Source organism: Pristis pectinata, chromosome 35 (genome assembly GCF_009764475.1).
Source record: "Pristis pectinata isolate sPriPec2 chromosome 35, sPriPec2.1.pri, whole genome shotgun sequence".
Lineage (NCBI taxonomy): Eukaryota > Metazoa > Chordata > Chondrichthyes > Rhinopristiformes > Pristidae > Pristis > Pristis pectinata.
In genome coordinates this window covers 8,111,458-8,128,744 of record NC_067439.1, presented here as the reverse complement: position 1 = coordinate 8,128,744, position 17,287 = coordinate 8,111,458, and the positions used below count along the sequence as shown (strand labels likewise).

General features: G+C 48.5%; 2 protein-coding genes across 2 annotated transcripts; one reads left to right on the top strand and one right to left on the bottom strand.

Moving 5' to 3' along the window:
- Positions 1–546: 546 nt before the first annotated feature.
- On the top strand, positions 547–1,617 carry LOC127586247 (prolactin-releasing peptide receptor-like). Its single transcript, XM_052044049.1, has one exon. The coding sequence runs from the start codon at positions 547–549 to the stop codon at positions 1,615–1,617; it is 1,071 nt and encodes a 356-aa protein (XP_051900009.1).
- Positions 1,618–15,723: 14,106 nt separating this feature from the next.
- Positions 15,724–16,755, bottom strand: LOC127586246 (prolactin-releasing peptide receptor-like). Its single transcript, XM_052044048.1, has one exon. It carries the CDS (start codon positions 16,753–16,755, stop codon positions 15,724–15,726), a length of 1,032 nt encoding a protein of 343 aa, XP_051900008.1.
- Between the last annotated feature and the right edge of the window lie 532 nt (positions 16,756–17,287).

Below are 17,287 nucleotides of genomic sequence, written 5' to 3'. Positions count from 1 at the left end.
CAGAGGAGATTTACCAGGATGCTGCCTGGATTGGAGAGCATGTCTTAAGAGGATAGGTTGAGTGAGCTCGGGCTTTTCTCTTTGGAGCGAAGGAGGAGGAGAGGGGACTTGATAGAGGTGTACAAGATGATAAGAGGCATAGATCGAGTGGACAGTCAGAGACTTTTTCCCAGGGTGACAACAGCTAACACAAGGGAACATAATTTTAAGGTGATTGGAGGAAGGTATAAGGGCGATGTCAGGGGTAAGTTTTTTACACAGAGTTGTGGGTGTGTGGAACGCACTGCTGGCAGAAGTTGTGGGGGCAGATTCATTAGGGACATTTAAGACACTCTTAGATGGACACATGAATGATAGAAAAATAGGGGGCTATGTGGGAGGGAAGGGTTAGATAAGGCTCAGAGCAGGATAAAATGTCAGCACAACATTGTGGGCCGAAGGGCCTGTACTGTGCTGTAATATTCTACGTTCTATGTTTCTACAACCTCTCCGGTCACCGAGTGCTGGGCTTTGTTTGCAGGGCGGGAGGTGGATGATCACGAGGCGATGGAGGCGGAGAGCACGGCCAACGGCAGCATTGCCAACAGAAGCTCCCCACTGAGTTTCGCCGGCACCGACCTGCTCCAGCGGTACAAGCCCTTCTTCATCCTGCTGTACTGTGCGCTGGTGGCCGTGGCCTGCGTGGGCAACGCCTTCCTGATCGGCTGCATCGCGGCGGACAAGAAGCTCCACAATGCCACCAACTTCTTCATTGGCAACCTGTCGGCCGCCGACCTGCTGATGTGCCTGAGCTGCGTGCCCCTCACCCTGTCCTACGCCTTCGAGCCGCGGGGCTGGCTCTTCGGGGGCTTCATGTGCCACTTCGCCTCGCTGCTGCAGTCTGCCACCGTCTACGTGTCCGTGCTGTCGCTGACGGCCATCGCCGTGGACCGCTACATGGTGGTGGCGCACCCCATCCGCCGGAGGATCACCCTGGGAGCCTGCGGCGCCGTGGTGGGCGCCATCTGGCTCCTGTCGGTAGGCCTGGCGGTGCCGGCCACCGCCAACGTCCGCTACCTGGAGCTCAGGCAGGCGGGCAGCGATGTGAACATCTGCGAGGAGTTCTGGCGGGGGATGGAGAGGGAGAGGCTACTCTACTCATGCGCGGTGATGCTGGTTTCGTATGTGGTGCCGCTGGGTGCTGTCACCATGTCCTACTGGGCCATCACCATCCACCTGAGGCGGAGGAGCGCGCCCCAGGCCGGGTGGCAGAGCCAGGCCACGTGGAACCGGAGGAAGAGGAAGGTCTTCCAGCTGCTGGTGGTATCAGTGGCCACCTTCGCTGGCTGCTGGCTGCCCCTCCAGATCCTGAACCTGGTCCGTGACCTGGACGCAGACTTCGAGATCCTGGACGTGCGCTACCTCAATGTGGCGCAGGTCTCCTGCCACTGGGTAGCCATGAGCTCCTCCTGCTACAACCCCTTCATCTACGCCTCACTGCACCGCAAGTTCCGCCTCCGGCTATGTGCCCGCTTGCGGCGCTGCCGCCAGCACGGGGACATCCCGCCGGCCTCCCGCTCCACCAGCCGGGCCCACTGGGTCCCCGAGGCCGGGCTGGGCCGAGCTCAGACCCCCTGAGGCAGGTCGGGACGCCGTTGTTGTCCTGGTCGTGGTTTCTTCCCTGTTTGCCCCTCAGTTTCGGTTCCTGTTGGGCCATGTTGGTCGGGGGGGGGGGGGGGGGGGGGGGCGGTGGGGGAGTGCAGGGTGCAGATAATGCCCAAATTCAGCCTGGAGTCACCTATAGACCCAGACTGGAATTGGAATTGGTTTATTATTGTCATTTGAACCAAGGTAGAGTGAAAAACTTTGTCTTGCATACCGTTTGTACAGATCAATTCATTACACAGTGCATTGAGGTAGCACAGGGTAAAACAATAACAGAAGGCAGAATAAAGTGTCGCAGCTACAGAGAAAGTGCAGTGCAGGCAGACAATAAGGTGCAAGGTCATAATGAGGTAGATTATGAGGTCAAGAGTCCATCTTATCGTTCAATAGTCTTATAATAGCAGGATAGGAGCTGTCCTTGATAAGATTTCTTTATTAGTCACATGTACATCGAAACACACAGTTAAACACATATTTTACGTAGTGTTCTGGGGGCAGCCCACAAGTGTTGCCACGCTTCCGGCGCCAACATAGCATGTCCACAACCTCCTAACCCGTACGCCTTTTGGAATGTGGGAGGAAACCAGAGCACCCGGAGGAAACCCATGCAGACACGAGGAGAACGTACAAACTCCTTGCAGACAGCGGCGGGAATTGAACCCGGGTCACTGGCGCTGTAAAGCGTTACGCTAACTGCTACACTACCGTGCGTGCTTTCAGTCTTTTGTATCTTCTGCCCGATGGGAGGGGGGGAGAAGAGAGAATGTCCGGGATGGGTGTGGCCAGGAGTACCGGGAATTTCATGCCCTATTGTGAACCTGATGGATCATTCCTGACAATCCTGTAGTTACTGGAGTTTTACTCATTTGTTTACTATTGTTGTCACATGTACCGAGATACAGTGATAAACTTTTGTGTGCCATCCCAATAGGTCATTCCATACAGAAGTACGTTGAGTTATTAAAGAGAAAGCAGAATGCAGAATATAGTGCTACAGTTACAGAGAAAATGCAGTGCAGGTAGACGAATAAAGTGCAAGGGCCACTACGAGGTAGATTGGGAGGTCAAAAGTTCAACTTTAGCGTACGCAGCCAATTTATTGAATTGACTAAGTTGTTGTGTTGGGATTTGGACAGTGGACCTCTGGGTCAACAGTCTAGGACCGTTTGCCACTGTCACCCAATTTATTCACCCAATCTATCTACACTCTTCGCTGCCTCAGTAAAGCAGCCAAAATAATCAAAGACCCCACCCACCCACGACATTCTCTCTTCTCCCCCTCCCATTGGGCAGAAGATACAAAAGCCTGAAAGCACGTACCACCAGGCTCAAGTACAGCTTCTATCCCACTGTTATAAGACTACTGAACGGTCCTCTTGTACAATAAGATGGACTCTTGACCTCACAATCTACCTCGTCATGGTCTTGGGCCTTATTGTCTGCCTGCACTGCACTTTCTCTGTAACTGTAACACTTTATTCTGCATTCTGTTATTGTTTTCTCTTGTACTATCTCAATGCACTGATGTGATGAAATGATCTGTATGGATGGCATGCAAAACAAAGTTTTTCACTGTACCTTGGTACATGTGACAATAATAAACCAATTTAGCAGTTTACCAGTCTCCCCTCATCTCCACACCCATGTAAGTGTCCTGGAACAGAAACACAATTGTGATCTAGTTTCTTTGAACGTCTTGACTCTGATTTGATTCTCAGACTGGGGATCTGAGAAGGAACTTTTCTCCTCCAGGGGGTGGTTGGAATCTGGAACTCACTGCCTGAGGGGGTGGTGAAGGCAGAGACTCTCACAGCATTTAGGAAACATCAAACAATTGAATCACCAAAACACAGAAGGCTATAGACCAAGTCCTAGTACAGAGGATTAGTATAGACCAGTACTTGGTCTTGGTTTATTATTGTCACATGTGACAAGACACGGTTTGCTTGCCATCCAGACAGATTATGCCATACTTAATTACATCAAGGTAATGAAAAGAAAATGCAGAAGAGAGTTTTGCGGTTACAACATGGTTGGCATGAACATGATGGGCCGAAGGGCCTGTCTCTGTGCCGTATGACTCTTGAGTCATGGAGACATTGAAGTTTGAGAGGGAAGCAAAGGTGGAAGCACTCCGTGGAAGCACAGCCAGTCTTTGTGATTGGCCAGCAGACATGTCAATCCCCGCCACAACCAATGGTGGGAGCTCGGAGTCAGGGCATAGGGCTGGGATGTCATGTGACCCAATCAGAGGTGATCCTACCAGCAGCTGGGCTGAGCTGGTGGGTGAGGAAGGGTGTGGTCAGCACTGGCCCCACTACCATTGAATAAGAGTGAGACAACTCTACATGGGCTCCTGTTCCAGGACATCGAGCAGTTGAAGACCCATTCATCTAACCACAAGGAATTGTCATTGAGCTGGGTCTGAACAAGCTTGGGCCTGATGAGGATACAGGCACAGATGCACGTGGATTACACAAGAGCCTCTAAGGAATCCGTAGAACCAGAGTCAGAGGAGGAAGGGAGAGCTTTGGAGGTATAATTGTGAGTCCATCAAGCCCTCAATTGGAATAAGTTTGTCAATGGGTCCACCATTGAGACTAAAAAGGTTATGGGGAAGTAAGTGGGAGAATGAGATCGATGGGATTGCCTCCAAAGCCTCGATGGGCCGAACAGCCTCCTAAGTTGTAAGGAAATATGAAATAATATGTGAAATTGATTCATTTTTCCTCAATGCGAACTGCAGAACAAATGCTTATTGTGTGATTATGTGTGTCTGAACATCCCTTCCCAAGTGATGCTGAATATTGTGCACAGAATGTATGATAGTCCTGTACTCTTTCACCATGGACTTCAGCAACAGAAGAAGGGAATCCCCAGTTAGTGTTGTATAGCAGAGCAGCAGAGGGCCTGGGATATTGGCCAACCCAGGTGGGAGACCTGACCTCTGTCCTACAAACCTGCTCCTGTCTCTTCCAATACTGCCAACTCCTCTGGGACTGACCTATGAGAACATTGCCAGAACTCGAGGGCCTGAGTTATCGCGACAGGTTGGGCATGCTGAGACTTTATTCCTTGGAGCGTAGGAGAATGAGGGGTGACCTTATAGAGGTGTATAAAATCACGAGGAGCGTAGATACAGTGAATGCACACAGTCTTTTTCCCAGGCAAAGGGAATCAAAAACTGTAGAGCATAAGTTTAAGGTGAGAGGGCAAAGATTTAAAAGGGACCTGAGGGGGAACTTCTTCACACAGAGCGTGGTCAGTATAGGGAACGAGCTGCCAGAGGAAGAGGTTGAGGCAGGTACATTAATAACATTTAAAAGACATTTGGGCAGGTACATGGATAGGAAAGGTTTAGAGGGATATGAGCCAAATGCAGGCAAATGGGATTAGTTTCGATGGGCATCTTGGTCAGCATGGATGAGTTGGGCTGAAGGGCCTGTTTCCGTGCTGTATTGCTCTACGACTCTATGGCTGTATGACCTGGGAAAAACCTGGGAATGTCATGGGACATCAAGTACAACTGTCATCTAGTTTCCCTGGAAAATTTTGAATCTTGACTCATGGAAAGACCATAAGATATAGGAGCAGAATTAGGCCATTCGGCCCATCGAGTCTGCTCCAGAAATATTGAAGACTGGGTGGGAAACTCTGTTGAAGCACATCCGGTCTTTGTGATTGTGCCAGCAGACATGTCAATCCCTGCCATAGCCAATGGTGGGAGTTTGGGCAGGGCAGAGGGTGGGGGGGTGTCATATGATGGACTACCCTACAGCCACGATACCCTACCATTGGCTCTGACAACCACTCTGTAGGCTGGGAGGTGTGTGTCCTGTCCTGATGCAGGATTTTGAGCCAAAACATCAACGATTCCTTTCTTCCCACAGATGCTGTTCATCCCACTGAGATCCTCCAGCAGGTTGTGTGTTGCTCCAGATTCCAGCGTCTGCAGTCTCTTGTGTCTCTCAAAGGATGTTCTTGTTGCATTAAAGGTGCTATATAAAAAGCAATCGTTGTTATGTGGCAACCGCAGCTAAGTGTAGTGTTGAGGTGCCCACACTCGCCACTGACAAGGGGTTCCATCCATGGCCTGTGTCCAGTGCACTTACTTCAGTCAGGTCTGCTTCCTAGCGAGAATAGCTTTAAAGTGAGAGGGGGAAAGTTTAAAGGGGAAGGGGAGGCAAGTTTTTTTTTTACACAGAGTCTGGTGGGTGCCTGGAATGTGCTGCCAGGGGTGGTGGTGGAGGCAGGTACGTTAGTTGCATTGAAGAGGCTTTTAGACAGGCGCATGAATATGCAGGGAACAGAGGGGTATGGGCCATGTGCAGGAAGAAGAGATTGGTTTAATTTGGTATCATGCTCAGCACAGAAATCGTGGGCTGAAGGGCCTGTTCCTGTACTGTACTGTTTAATGTTTTATGTTCCTGAGCCTTGGTTGGGAAGTAACAACAAGTGTTGTACAGAAGCGGGAGACGAGGCTTGTCCTGGCAACGAGTGGGATCCTCCAGCAGAGAGTCAGAAGGAGAAGGAATTCTGGTCCTTATCCAATGGTATCTGAACATGAGAGAATGGGCGTAAAGTGAGCCATTCTGCTCACAGGGAGCCAGTGGGAGAGGAACCTCAGGTGGAGGCAGTGGTTCACCAGGAACATTACCCCATCCACTGATAATAAAACCAGAAAATGCTGGAAACACTCAATAGGTCAGGCACCATCTGCGGAGAGAGAAAAGTGGGGTTAATATTAATCCATTGATGCCCAAGGAAAAGCACAATCATGTCCTGCTTTGAATCCTCCCAAGGGATGCTGAGTGGTTTAGCCTGATGGGTGGGGGAGGAGGAAGAACAGAATAAGAGATAAAAATATAGACTAGCTCTGTCCGAGGCTGTGACCAGCACCGTGAGGTTTGTGGGACCCCTCACCTCTACAGGAAGGTCTCTGCTGTCAGTGTGTTGTCCGCTGTGTTGCTGCAAATGTTTCTGGATGTGTTTGTGATGTATCACGCTCCCTGACTTCTATGTTGCCTCGTTCTGTGACTGATTCAATAAAGACTTTGAAGCTGGCTTGTTCTCCAATGGCTTCTTCTGCTCCCCATTCCCACCCCATCACCTCACCTCCCAGGGTTATGGTTGTTCGGTTCGACACTGCCTACAGTGAGGGTCAAAGGTTAGTCTGTCCAGTTTGCTCCTCAAAATCCATCCCTTGATTTTATTATGATCTGGGGAGATGGTGGGGGTCTCAAATTCCTATTAAATATAGTGTCATACGAAAGATATGGATATGGAATCAGGTCCTTTTGCCCATGCCAACCATCAATCACCCATTTATGCTAATCCCACATTAATGTTTTTTTATTCTCCCCACATTCCCATCAGCTCCCCCCAGATTCTACCCCTCACCCACACACTAGGGGCAATTTACAGCAGCCAATTAACCTACCAATCTGCACGTCTTTGGGTTGTGGGAGGAAATGGGAGCACCCGGGGAAACCCATACGGTCGCAAGGAGAAAGTGCAAACTTCACGCAGACAGCACCAGAAGTCAGGATTGAACCCGGGTCTCTGGAGCTGTGAGGCAGCGGCCCCACAAAACCATTTCAAGTCTGGTTGTCTTTGCTTGGTCGTACATTAACTGTTGGGGGTCTGAGTCACCTCTCTCTCCCCACTGACTCCCTGTGAGGAGAACGGCTCACTTTACACCCATTCTCTCATGTGCAGGTACCATTGGATGGGGACCAGAATTCCTTCTCCTTGTAACTCTTCGCTGAATGATCCCACTCATTGCCAGGAAACACCCCATCTCCCGCGTCTGGAAACACTTGTCGTTACCATCCCAACCAAGGCTGAGCTCCAATTATTTACCTCAGAACGAAGCAGGTTCTCTCTCTGCCTGATTCCTGTCTGAGGGTAATTCATCTTTCTAAAAAAAAAATTTAACTTATTTAAAATTGCTCAGTAGCACGATTGGAAACTGTCAAACAGAAATATATCACTGATTGTTCATAGCCACAAAGTTTAATTCCTGGAACTTCCTTCCCAGCAGTACTGGAGAGCACCTTCACCAGAGGGAGTTGTACTAGTTCCAAAAGGCAGCTCACCAACACCTCCTCAAGGGGCAATTAGGGATGGGGAATAAATGCTGGGCTTGCCTGTAATACCCACAGTCCATGAATGAATGAAAAGTTTAACCCTTAAAATTCCTCTCCTGCAGATGTTGACCGTGATCCCAATGCATCATGGGAAAGGGTGAGTCATGGAGCCATGTGGAAGAGGGAGGGTTCAAGCTCTATCCTTGGCCTCTGATTAGCTATCAACAACATCAATCTAGCATCCACACTGGCTCAGTACCTCCAAACAAGAAGACTCACATCCTTCTCACAACTTCCATGGGAACAGGTCGTTTCAAAGCACTTTGCAGCCAAATGAACCACTCTTCTGAAGTGCAGCCTCCGTAGTAATGGGCAACCAATTTGTGCGCAGCAAGATCCCACAAACAGCCGACTGATCAGTTTTAGCTTTGCTAAGAACAGAAAAAGCTGGAGATACTCAACAGGTCAGGAAGGGGAAACAGTTCACATTACAGGTCAACGGCCCTTCGTCAGAACTCCCTGCAACTTAAAACTAACTGGTTCCCTCTCTTCCAACATACAAAGGCGCTGGAGGAACTCAGTGGGTCAAGTAGTATCTATGGAGGGAAACAAATAGTCAACGTTTCGGGTCAAGACCCTTCATCTGAACTGAAAGAAAGAGGGGAGATAGCCTGTATAAAAAGGTGGGGGAAAGGGGTGGAGCAAGACCTGGCAGGTGATAGGTGGAGCCAGGTGAGGGAGGGGGTTGATAGGCAGGTGAGTGAAGGGGGAGAGTGGGGATGATGTCAGAAGCTGGGAGACAATAGGTGGAGGTGACAAAGGGCTGAAGATGACGGAATCTGATAGGAGAGGAGGGTGGAGTATGGAATAAAGGGAGGGAGGTGGGGAGGGGAACTGATGGGAGGAGTGTGTGGGTGATGGGCAGATGAAGAGGAAGGGGGGGGGGAAGAGAGAGGGTGATGGGGGCCAGTCAGATCAGGAGGAAAAAGTAAAGAGAAAAGGGAGAAAGAGGCAGAATATGAGGTGTTGTTCCTCTGATATGCGTTTAGTCTCAACCTGGCAGTGGAGGAGGCCGTGGACAGACATGGCGGTGTGGGAGTGGGAACTGGAATCTCAATGGCTGGCCCCCAGGAGATTCCGGCTGGAACAGCAGACGGAGCGAAGGTGCCCGGCAAAACGATCCCTCAATCTGCGTCAGGTGTCAACAACATAGAGAAGACTGCAACAGGGGCACCAGGTGCAATAAATAATACCGATGGATTCACACATGAAAGACTACCTCACCTGGAAGGTTTTCTCTCTTTCCCAGTTCTGATGAAGGTTATTTGACCTGAAACATTCACTCTTTCTCTCTCCGCAGACGCTGCCTGACCTGCTGAGTGTTTCCAGCATCGTCTGTTTTTATTTCGGATTTCCAGCATCTACAGTTTTTATTTCTGATGTTCAATCAGTGATCATGCTCGATCAATAAGTCTCAGGAAACCAGGGGGAGCTTTCCTTCAAAACAATGACTGCGAGATCTTTAACGTCTGCCTGAAAGGGCAGGAGGCCCTCAGTTCGGTTCCTCTTCCAACAGACAGCTCCTCTGACAGAGCAGCACGCCTTATGTGCTGCTCGGAAACTTTAGAACTCAGATTGAGAGAGAACACTTTGAGTTCTGGCTAGGTCACATGAGGCCCACAAACCCCTGACAATGTAGTCATGCCAACCTAGTCATTGGCACCCAATGCCAGCTGAAGTCTTGCCTTTACTTGGACGTGTCCTTCCTCTGTTAGCAAGTCCATTGTGGCAAAGGAAGGAGGAGCAGCTCCTTGGAAATTCCTGACCTTTGTCCATGTACGGTGGAGAACAATCTGACCCGTTGCACCACAGCCTGGTAAGGAGTTCCCAATGCATAGGATCGCAAGAGACTGCAGAGGGTTGTAGGCTCAGCCAGCTCCCTCACGGACACAACCCTCCCCACCATCAAGGACATCTTCAAGAGGCGGTGCCTCAAGAAGGCAGCATCCATCATTTAGTACCCTCACCATCCGGGACATGCCCTCTTCATGTTACCACCATCAGGGAGGAGGTACAGGAGCCTGAAGACCCACACTCAACAATTCAGGAACAGCTTCTTCCCCTCCGCCATCAGATTTCTGAATGATCGATGAACCCATGAACACTACTTCATTATTCCCTTTTTTTGCACTACTTATTTATTTTTGTAATTTATAGATTTTTATGTCTTGCACTGTACTGCTGCCACAAAACAACAAATTTCACATCATATATCAGTGATAATAAATCTGATTCTGATTCTGAACTTGAGGACACAGTCAGTCTTGGAGAACAACCTATCCGCTGGCCAGATTTGTACCCACTTGTTTAACCACAGGAACAACCAATGATGTTGGTCACCTGGATGAAAGAACAATGAATGACCACTGGAATCTGGGTGAAAGGGGTAAAAAACTCTATAGAACCTTTCTCTGATCCGATGGCCATAGAGGTCTGGAACTCATCACCTGAAGGGCTGTTGGGTCAGAAACCAATACATTTAAATGGTGTGTGGGGATGTACCTGAGGAGCTGTGACCTGCAGGCCAAGGACATGGTGCTGGGGGTAAGATTAGGTCCGAGAGCTTTATGTCAACTGGCACAGACACAATGCGTCATGAATTTTCTCAGATTCTGTTCTATGACCGTGGTCACCTGGGCAACATTCACAGAACCAACAGTGACCATGGGCATCGGTGTGAGAGATCACGACTCTCAGAACATGGGTGCAAGAACAAACAACAAACTGAAGGAACAACCAATCATCATGGGCATCTGGGGGAAGGAACATCCAATCACCATCGGTGTTTAGGTGAAGGAACAACCAATGACTAGGCATCTGGGTGAGGGAACAGCCAATGACTGTGTGTATTTGTGTGAAAGAACAACCAAACACCATGGGTATCTAAGCGAAAGAAACACCAATCATCATGGGTATCTGAGTGAAGAAATAACCAATCACCATGGACATCTTGGAGAAGGAACAGCCAATAGTATGCAATTGGAACAACCAAACACCACGGTTATCTGGGCAAAGGAACAACCAATCATCATGGGCATCTGGGTGAAGAAATAACCAATTATCATGGGCATCTAGGAGAAACAACAGCCAATGACAGTGTGTATTTGGGTGAAGGAATAACCAATCATCATGGATATCTGGGTGAAGAAACAACCAATCATCATGGGCATCTAGGAGAAGGAACAACCAATGACCATGGGTATCTGGGTAAAGGAACAACCAATCACCATGGGCATCTAGATGAAGGAACAACCAATGTCTGTGGGCATTGGATGGAGGAACAACCAATCACCATGCAGATAGACAGTGCTGGGAGCTTGGAACCAGAAGGATGCTGTGCTCTCCAAAGTGAAGGGTGAAAGAACATTAAAGATGCCTTCAACATTTACAGTGAGTCATTTAATGCTGCGGTGATTTATAATCTGCTTGGTTGTTTGTCATTTTTATGAGTTTCCAACTCCAAATCTTGACACAGAAATGTCTTAACTTGGCAGATGATCTCTGCATTTCTTGGCACAGTATCCCTCCTTGGAGACACTTGTGGAGCTGACTGAGACAGAAAAAGCCTTTCACTTTCTCCCTGATTTCTCAGAGTTCCATCTAAACTCCCTGAGTCCAGCCTCCTTTCTGTAAAACTCTCAGCCAGATCCTTGTATCTATCATGTCTACCTTCCCAATACACTTGCCTTGTGGTACACTTAAAGGTTTAAAAAGGCTGGAAGATTTCCTTTTTATCAAAAATCCACATGTGTCAAATAAAAATCATTAAAAGTCTTCTTGTTGGCTTACCAGGTACGCATACCTGGACAAGGGCTGAAGGGGTTAAATTATGAGGATTGGTTTCACAGATGACAAGGAGTAGCTCTTTACCTTCTGACTGGATACATTGCAGCTCTCTAGACTCAACATTGAATTCAGGCAGCTCACATTTCCAGTATTTGCAGATGTTTATCTTCTGGTAATTTTCAGATGTTTTTCTCCTCTGACGTACATCTTCAGACAACTATTTTTGTTCACTAGCCTTTACCATCTTCTCTCACCCCTTCTCTCATGTAACTTCTCCCACCTTCCACTTTATAGAAGACCTTCTTGTTCGTTTTCTCCTCCCTGCCCCTCTTTTTTTAACCTCTACATCTTGAAACTTTTGTCTCTTTCTGATGAAAAGTAATTTTGAATCATTAACTCTGTTTGTCGCTCCACAGATGCTGTCCGACCTGCTGAGTATTTCCAATGTTTTCTGTTTCATCTCACATACTAGGTTTATAATCCTTTGACCTCTAAAGATTAATGAGCCAATATAATGAGGTAATAAAGATGTTCTTACATCGCTAACACGAGGGGACATAAGTTTAAGGTGATTGGAGGAAGGTATAAAGGGGATGGCAGGGGTAAGTTTTTTTTACACAGAGAGTGGTGGGTGCATGGAATGCACTGCCTGCAGAGATTGTGGGGGCAAATACATTAGGGACATTTAAGAGACTCCTAGATAGACACATGAATGATAGTAAAAAAGGGGGCTATGTGGGAGGGAAGGGTTAGATAGATCTTAGAGCAGGATAAGATGTCAGCACAACATTGTGGGCCGAAGGGCCTGTAGTGTTCTATGTTCTATGTTCTATGTAAGAAAAGGTAATCAGCATGAAAATGAAAATCAATAAACTGCAGATGCTGGAAATCTGGGGAAAAAATCTACTTCTGCCTTGAAAATATTCAAAGACTTTGCTTCTACTGCTCTTGGAGGAAGAGACATCCAAAGACTCATGAGAGAAAAAATGCCTTATTTCTGTCTTAACTGACCAACCCATTATTTTTAAACAGTTTCTAGATTCTCCTACGAGAGGAAGCATTCTCTCCATATCCCTCCTGGGAAGACCCATAGTTTCAATCATTCCCTCTCACTCGCCTAAACTCCAACAGTTGGGATGTCTCATTAAAACCTACCAAATACTGAAAGGCCTGGATAGAGCGGACGTGGAGAGAATGTTTCCATCAGTGGGAGAGAGTCTAGGATCTGAGGGCACAACCTCAGAATAAAGGGACATCCCTTTAGAACTGAGATGAGGAGGAATTCCTTCAGCCAGAGGGAGCTGAATCTTGGAATTTGTTGCCATGGAGGACTGTGGAGACCAAGTCATTTGGTGTATTTAAGGCAGAGATTGATAGGTTCTTGATTAGTAAGAGGGTGAAGGGTTACGGGGGGAAGTTGGGAGAATGGAGTTGAGAAAAGATAATCAGCCATTATTGAATGGCGGATCAGGCTCGACGAGCCGAATGGCCTAATTCTGCTCCTATATCATAGAATCGTACAGATACAAGCCCAGCCTGTCCAACCTATCCTCATAAGACAAAGCCCGTTCCAGGTATTAGTCTTGTAAAACTTCTCTGAACTGCTTCCAGTCCATTAACATCCTTCCTTAAGGAGACCAACACTGTAAACTCTCCTTCTGTACTGTAGCTCTCTACTGAACCACTGATTGCAGGATTTAGCTCTGTCTATTGCTGCTTTTGCTGTTTAGCACACATAATACAGTGTTGAGGCTTCACCAAGTTGGCACCTTACCCTTGGGGACTCCTTTCGCTGCTCCCAGCATGCACTTCTGCACTCCTCGTTGAACCAGAGTTGATCCCCAAGCTTGACAGTAATGGTAGGGTGAGGGATATACCAGGCCATGAGGGTACAGATTGTGGTGGCCATTAGAATAGGCCATTCAGCCTCATTCAGTAAGATCCTGGCTGACCTTTTATCTCAGTACCACTTTCTTTCACTAACTCCGTGTCCCTTGATTCCTTTAATATTCTAAAAGTCCATCAACCTTTGTCTTCAATATACTCAGTGACCGAGCCTCCACAGCGCTCTTGGGCAGAGAATTCCAAAGATTCACCACCTTCTGGGTGAAGAAATTTCTCCACATCTCTGTCCTGAATGGATGACTCCTTATTTTGACACTCTGACCACTGGTTTTAGACACACTCAAATTAGCCCCTAAGGAATTTTGAAGGTTTCAATGAGATCACCTCTCATTCTTCTAAACTCAAGACACTGCATGCCTTGTCTGACTTATATGACGTTTCCATTGCCACAGTGTCTCATAGATCCCAGGTTTCAAGATGTCAGATCTGTTCTGAGTCCTGATGAGGCCACTCTTGGAGTATCATGTTAAGTTTTGGTCGCCCTGCTATAGGAAAAATATTATTAAACTGGAAAAAGTGCAGAAAAGATTTATAAGGATGTTGCCAGGACTCGAGGGACTGAGTTATAGGGAGAGGTTGGACAAGCTAGGACTTTATTCCTTGGAGACTGAAAGGGGATCTTATAGAGGTGTATAAAATCATGAGGGGCATAGATAAGTTGAATGCACTTAGTCTTTTTCTCAGGGTTGGGGAATCAAGAACTAGCGAGCAGAGTTTTAAGGTGAGATGGGAAAAAAACTCAATGGGAACTTGACGGGCAACTTTTTTTTACACATAGGGAGGTCCGTATATGGAACAAACTGCCAGAGGAAGTGGTTGAAGCAGATACAAGAACAACTTTTAAAGGACACTTGGACAGGTACATGGATAGGAAGGGTTTAGAGGGATATGGGCCAAATGCAGATAAATGGGACCGGCTTAGATGTGTATCTTGGTCACCCGGGACAAGATGGCCCGAAGAGCCTGTTTCTGTGCTGCATGTGCTGCATTGTTTCAGCCTTCTGTTACCCCACAGAACATGTCTTCCTACTTTGATTCAGTTATTTCTTCCCCTCTCCAGCCCCTTCCCATTTTATAACCGTGACACCTTTGTTGCAAGAGTGAATGGGTTGGGCACAACTTTGCTGAATTCAGGGTCTAGGCAGATGCTACGTGGTCCATCAAGTTTTATTCTTTTTCAGCTTATACATAATGATTTATCGTACAAATGAATGACTTGCTATATCACTGAGGGCATCCAAGGGTCAACCACATGGATGGATCTGGAGTCACGTGTAGACCAAGCAAGGTAAGGATGGCAGATTTACTTACCTTGAGGACTTTGGTGAACCTAATGGGTCTATGTGACAATCCAGTGGTTTCCTGGTTACCATTACTGAGTTGTTGCTTGTTTTCATACAAACTCATTAAACCATTTCTGGCTTGGATCTTATATGGACCACCACAATGATCCAAGCAAATGAGGAAACAACCTTAGACACCATAACTCATGGAATGCAATGGGACATCTCTGTTCTGAGAGCAACTTGACTCAACATAGCATCCACAAGATAGTCGGTGGGTAAGGAAAATCTCTGGAGCTTAATCAACAACCTACAACAGATCTGAATGTTCCCTCCCCACCCTCACCCCGCACCGTGCACCTCCGCACTGCCAGTAACAGTTCTCTGGTTATGACTCTGCCATCCAGCCAGTGGTTGGTTGTCCACTCTCTCTATGTGAGGGACATTCTGTTCTAGATATTATTTTGCAAGGCTGAGCCAGTGTCTCCTTGTCTTGCTTCCCCGGAGTTTCCCCATCTCTCCAGAGTCACGCTAGGAATGGTTCCCTTGGCAACGGCTGCCCCACCCTCATTGACTCTCTGTGAGTGCCATCCATGACAGAAACACATTCACTGGTTCTTTAACCACAGAGGACATCATCATCTGGTCCTTCACTCCATTGTCCATACACGTTCTCTTTCCATGGGAGCTCACCGGGAAAGTGATTGGCATTGTTTTTCGGATCACTGATGGAGCAAGATCCTTGAGGTGGTGTTGGACCAAGCAGAGATCAAGGGGTCCATCCAGAGACGCTACAGTTCGTGTGACTGAGCCTCAAGCCAAGGATGAGTGTTGACCCTGATGAGACACCTTAGTCCACATCAGTCAAAGATCCTGCCCCAAGTATCAATCCCAAGACTGGAGTAACCCAAAGAGTTCAAAGTTCAGAAGTGGCCGGCCATCACAGGGGTCAAAGGTCAGCTGCTGGTGGGAGCGGCAGGGAACAAGACGTTGGACACAAAGCTTCCTTTCCTCTTCCTGCGCTCCACATAATCTCGGAGGCGGAGCCTGAACTTGCGGTGGAGCGAGGCGTAGATGAAGGGGTTGTAACACGAGGAACTCATGGCCACCCAATGGCAGGACAAGTGCAGGACCTTGATGTAGTTGTAGTTGAGGATGGTCAACTTGACGTCGAGGTCAATGATGAAGTTCAGGATCTGCAGAGGCAGCCAGCTGACAGCAAAGACCAGGACTGAGATCACCAGGAGGAGGAAGGTCCTCCTCTTCTCCTTGCTCCAGTGGACGGAATTCCTCCCGGATTCTCCCAACCCGTCCCGTCTCTTCAGGTGGACAATGATGGCGCAGTAGGAGATGATGACAGCAGAGAGAGGGAGCATGTAGGACAACAGGAGGATGGTGCAGGAGTACACTATCCTTTGACTCTCCAGTGCCGGCCAAGATTCCCCGCAGGCGCTGAAGTCGACCAGTGGGAGCTCTTGGTAGATGGTGTGGATGGCGGCCGGACTGGCCAATGCGAGGGACACGAGCCAAATGACGGCCGCGGTGAGACCAAACCAGCGGCGAGAAGTCCTCCGGCGGATGGGATGCGCCACCACCATGTAGCGGTCCACGGCGATGGCCGTCAGCGACAGCACGGACACGTAGACGGTGGCAGACTGCAGCAGCGAGGCGAAGTGGCACATGAAGCCCCCGAAGAGCCAGCCCCGCGGCTCGAAGGCGTAGGACAGGGTGAGGGGCACGCAGCTCAGGCACATCAGCAGGTCGGCGGCCGACAGGTTGCCAATGAAGAAGTTGGTGGCATTGTGGAGCTTCTTGTCCGCCGCGATGCAGCCGATCAGGAAGGCGTTGCCCACGCAGGCCACGGCCACCAGCGCACAGTACAGCAGGATGAAGAAGGGCTTGTACCGCTGGAGCAGGTCGGTGCCGGCGAAACTCAGTGGGGAGCTTCTGTTGGCAATGCTGCCGTTGGCCGTGCTCTCCGCCTCCATCGCCTCGTGATCATCCACCTCCCGCCCTGCAAACAAAGCCCAGCACTCGGTGACCGGAGAGGTTGTAGAAACATAGAACGTAGAATATTACAGCACAGTACAGGCCCTTCGGCCCACAATGTTGTGCCGACATCTTATCCTGCTCTATCTATCTAACCCTTCCCTCCCACATAACCACCCATTTCTCTATCATTCATGTGCCTATTTAAGAGTCTCTTAAATGTCCCTAATGTATGTGCCCCCACAACGTCTGCAGATAGTGTGTTCCATGCACCCACCACTCTCTATATAAAAAACTTACCCCTGACATCGCCCTTATACCTTCCTCCAATCACCTTAAAATTATGTCCCCTCGTGTTAGACATTGTCACCCTGGGAAAAAGTCTCTGACTGTCCACTCGATCTATGCCTCTTATCATCTTGTACACCTCTATCAAGTCCCCTCTCATCCTCCTTCTCTCCAAAGAGAAAAGCCCTGGCTCACTCAACCTATCCTCATTAGACATGCTCTCCAATCCAGGCAGCATCCGGT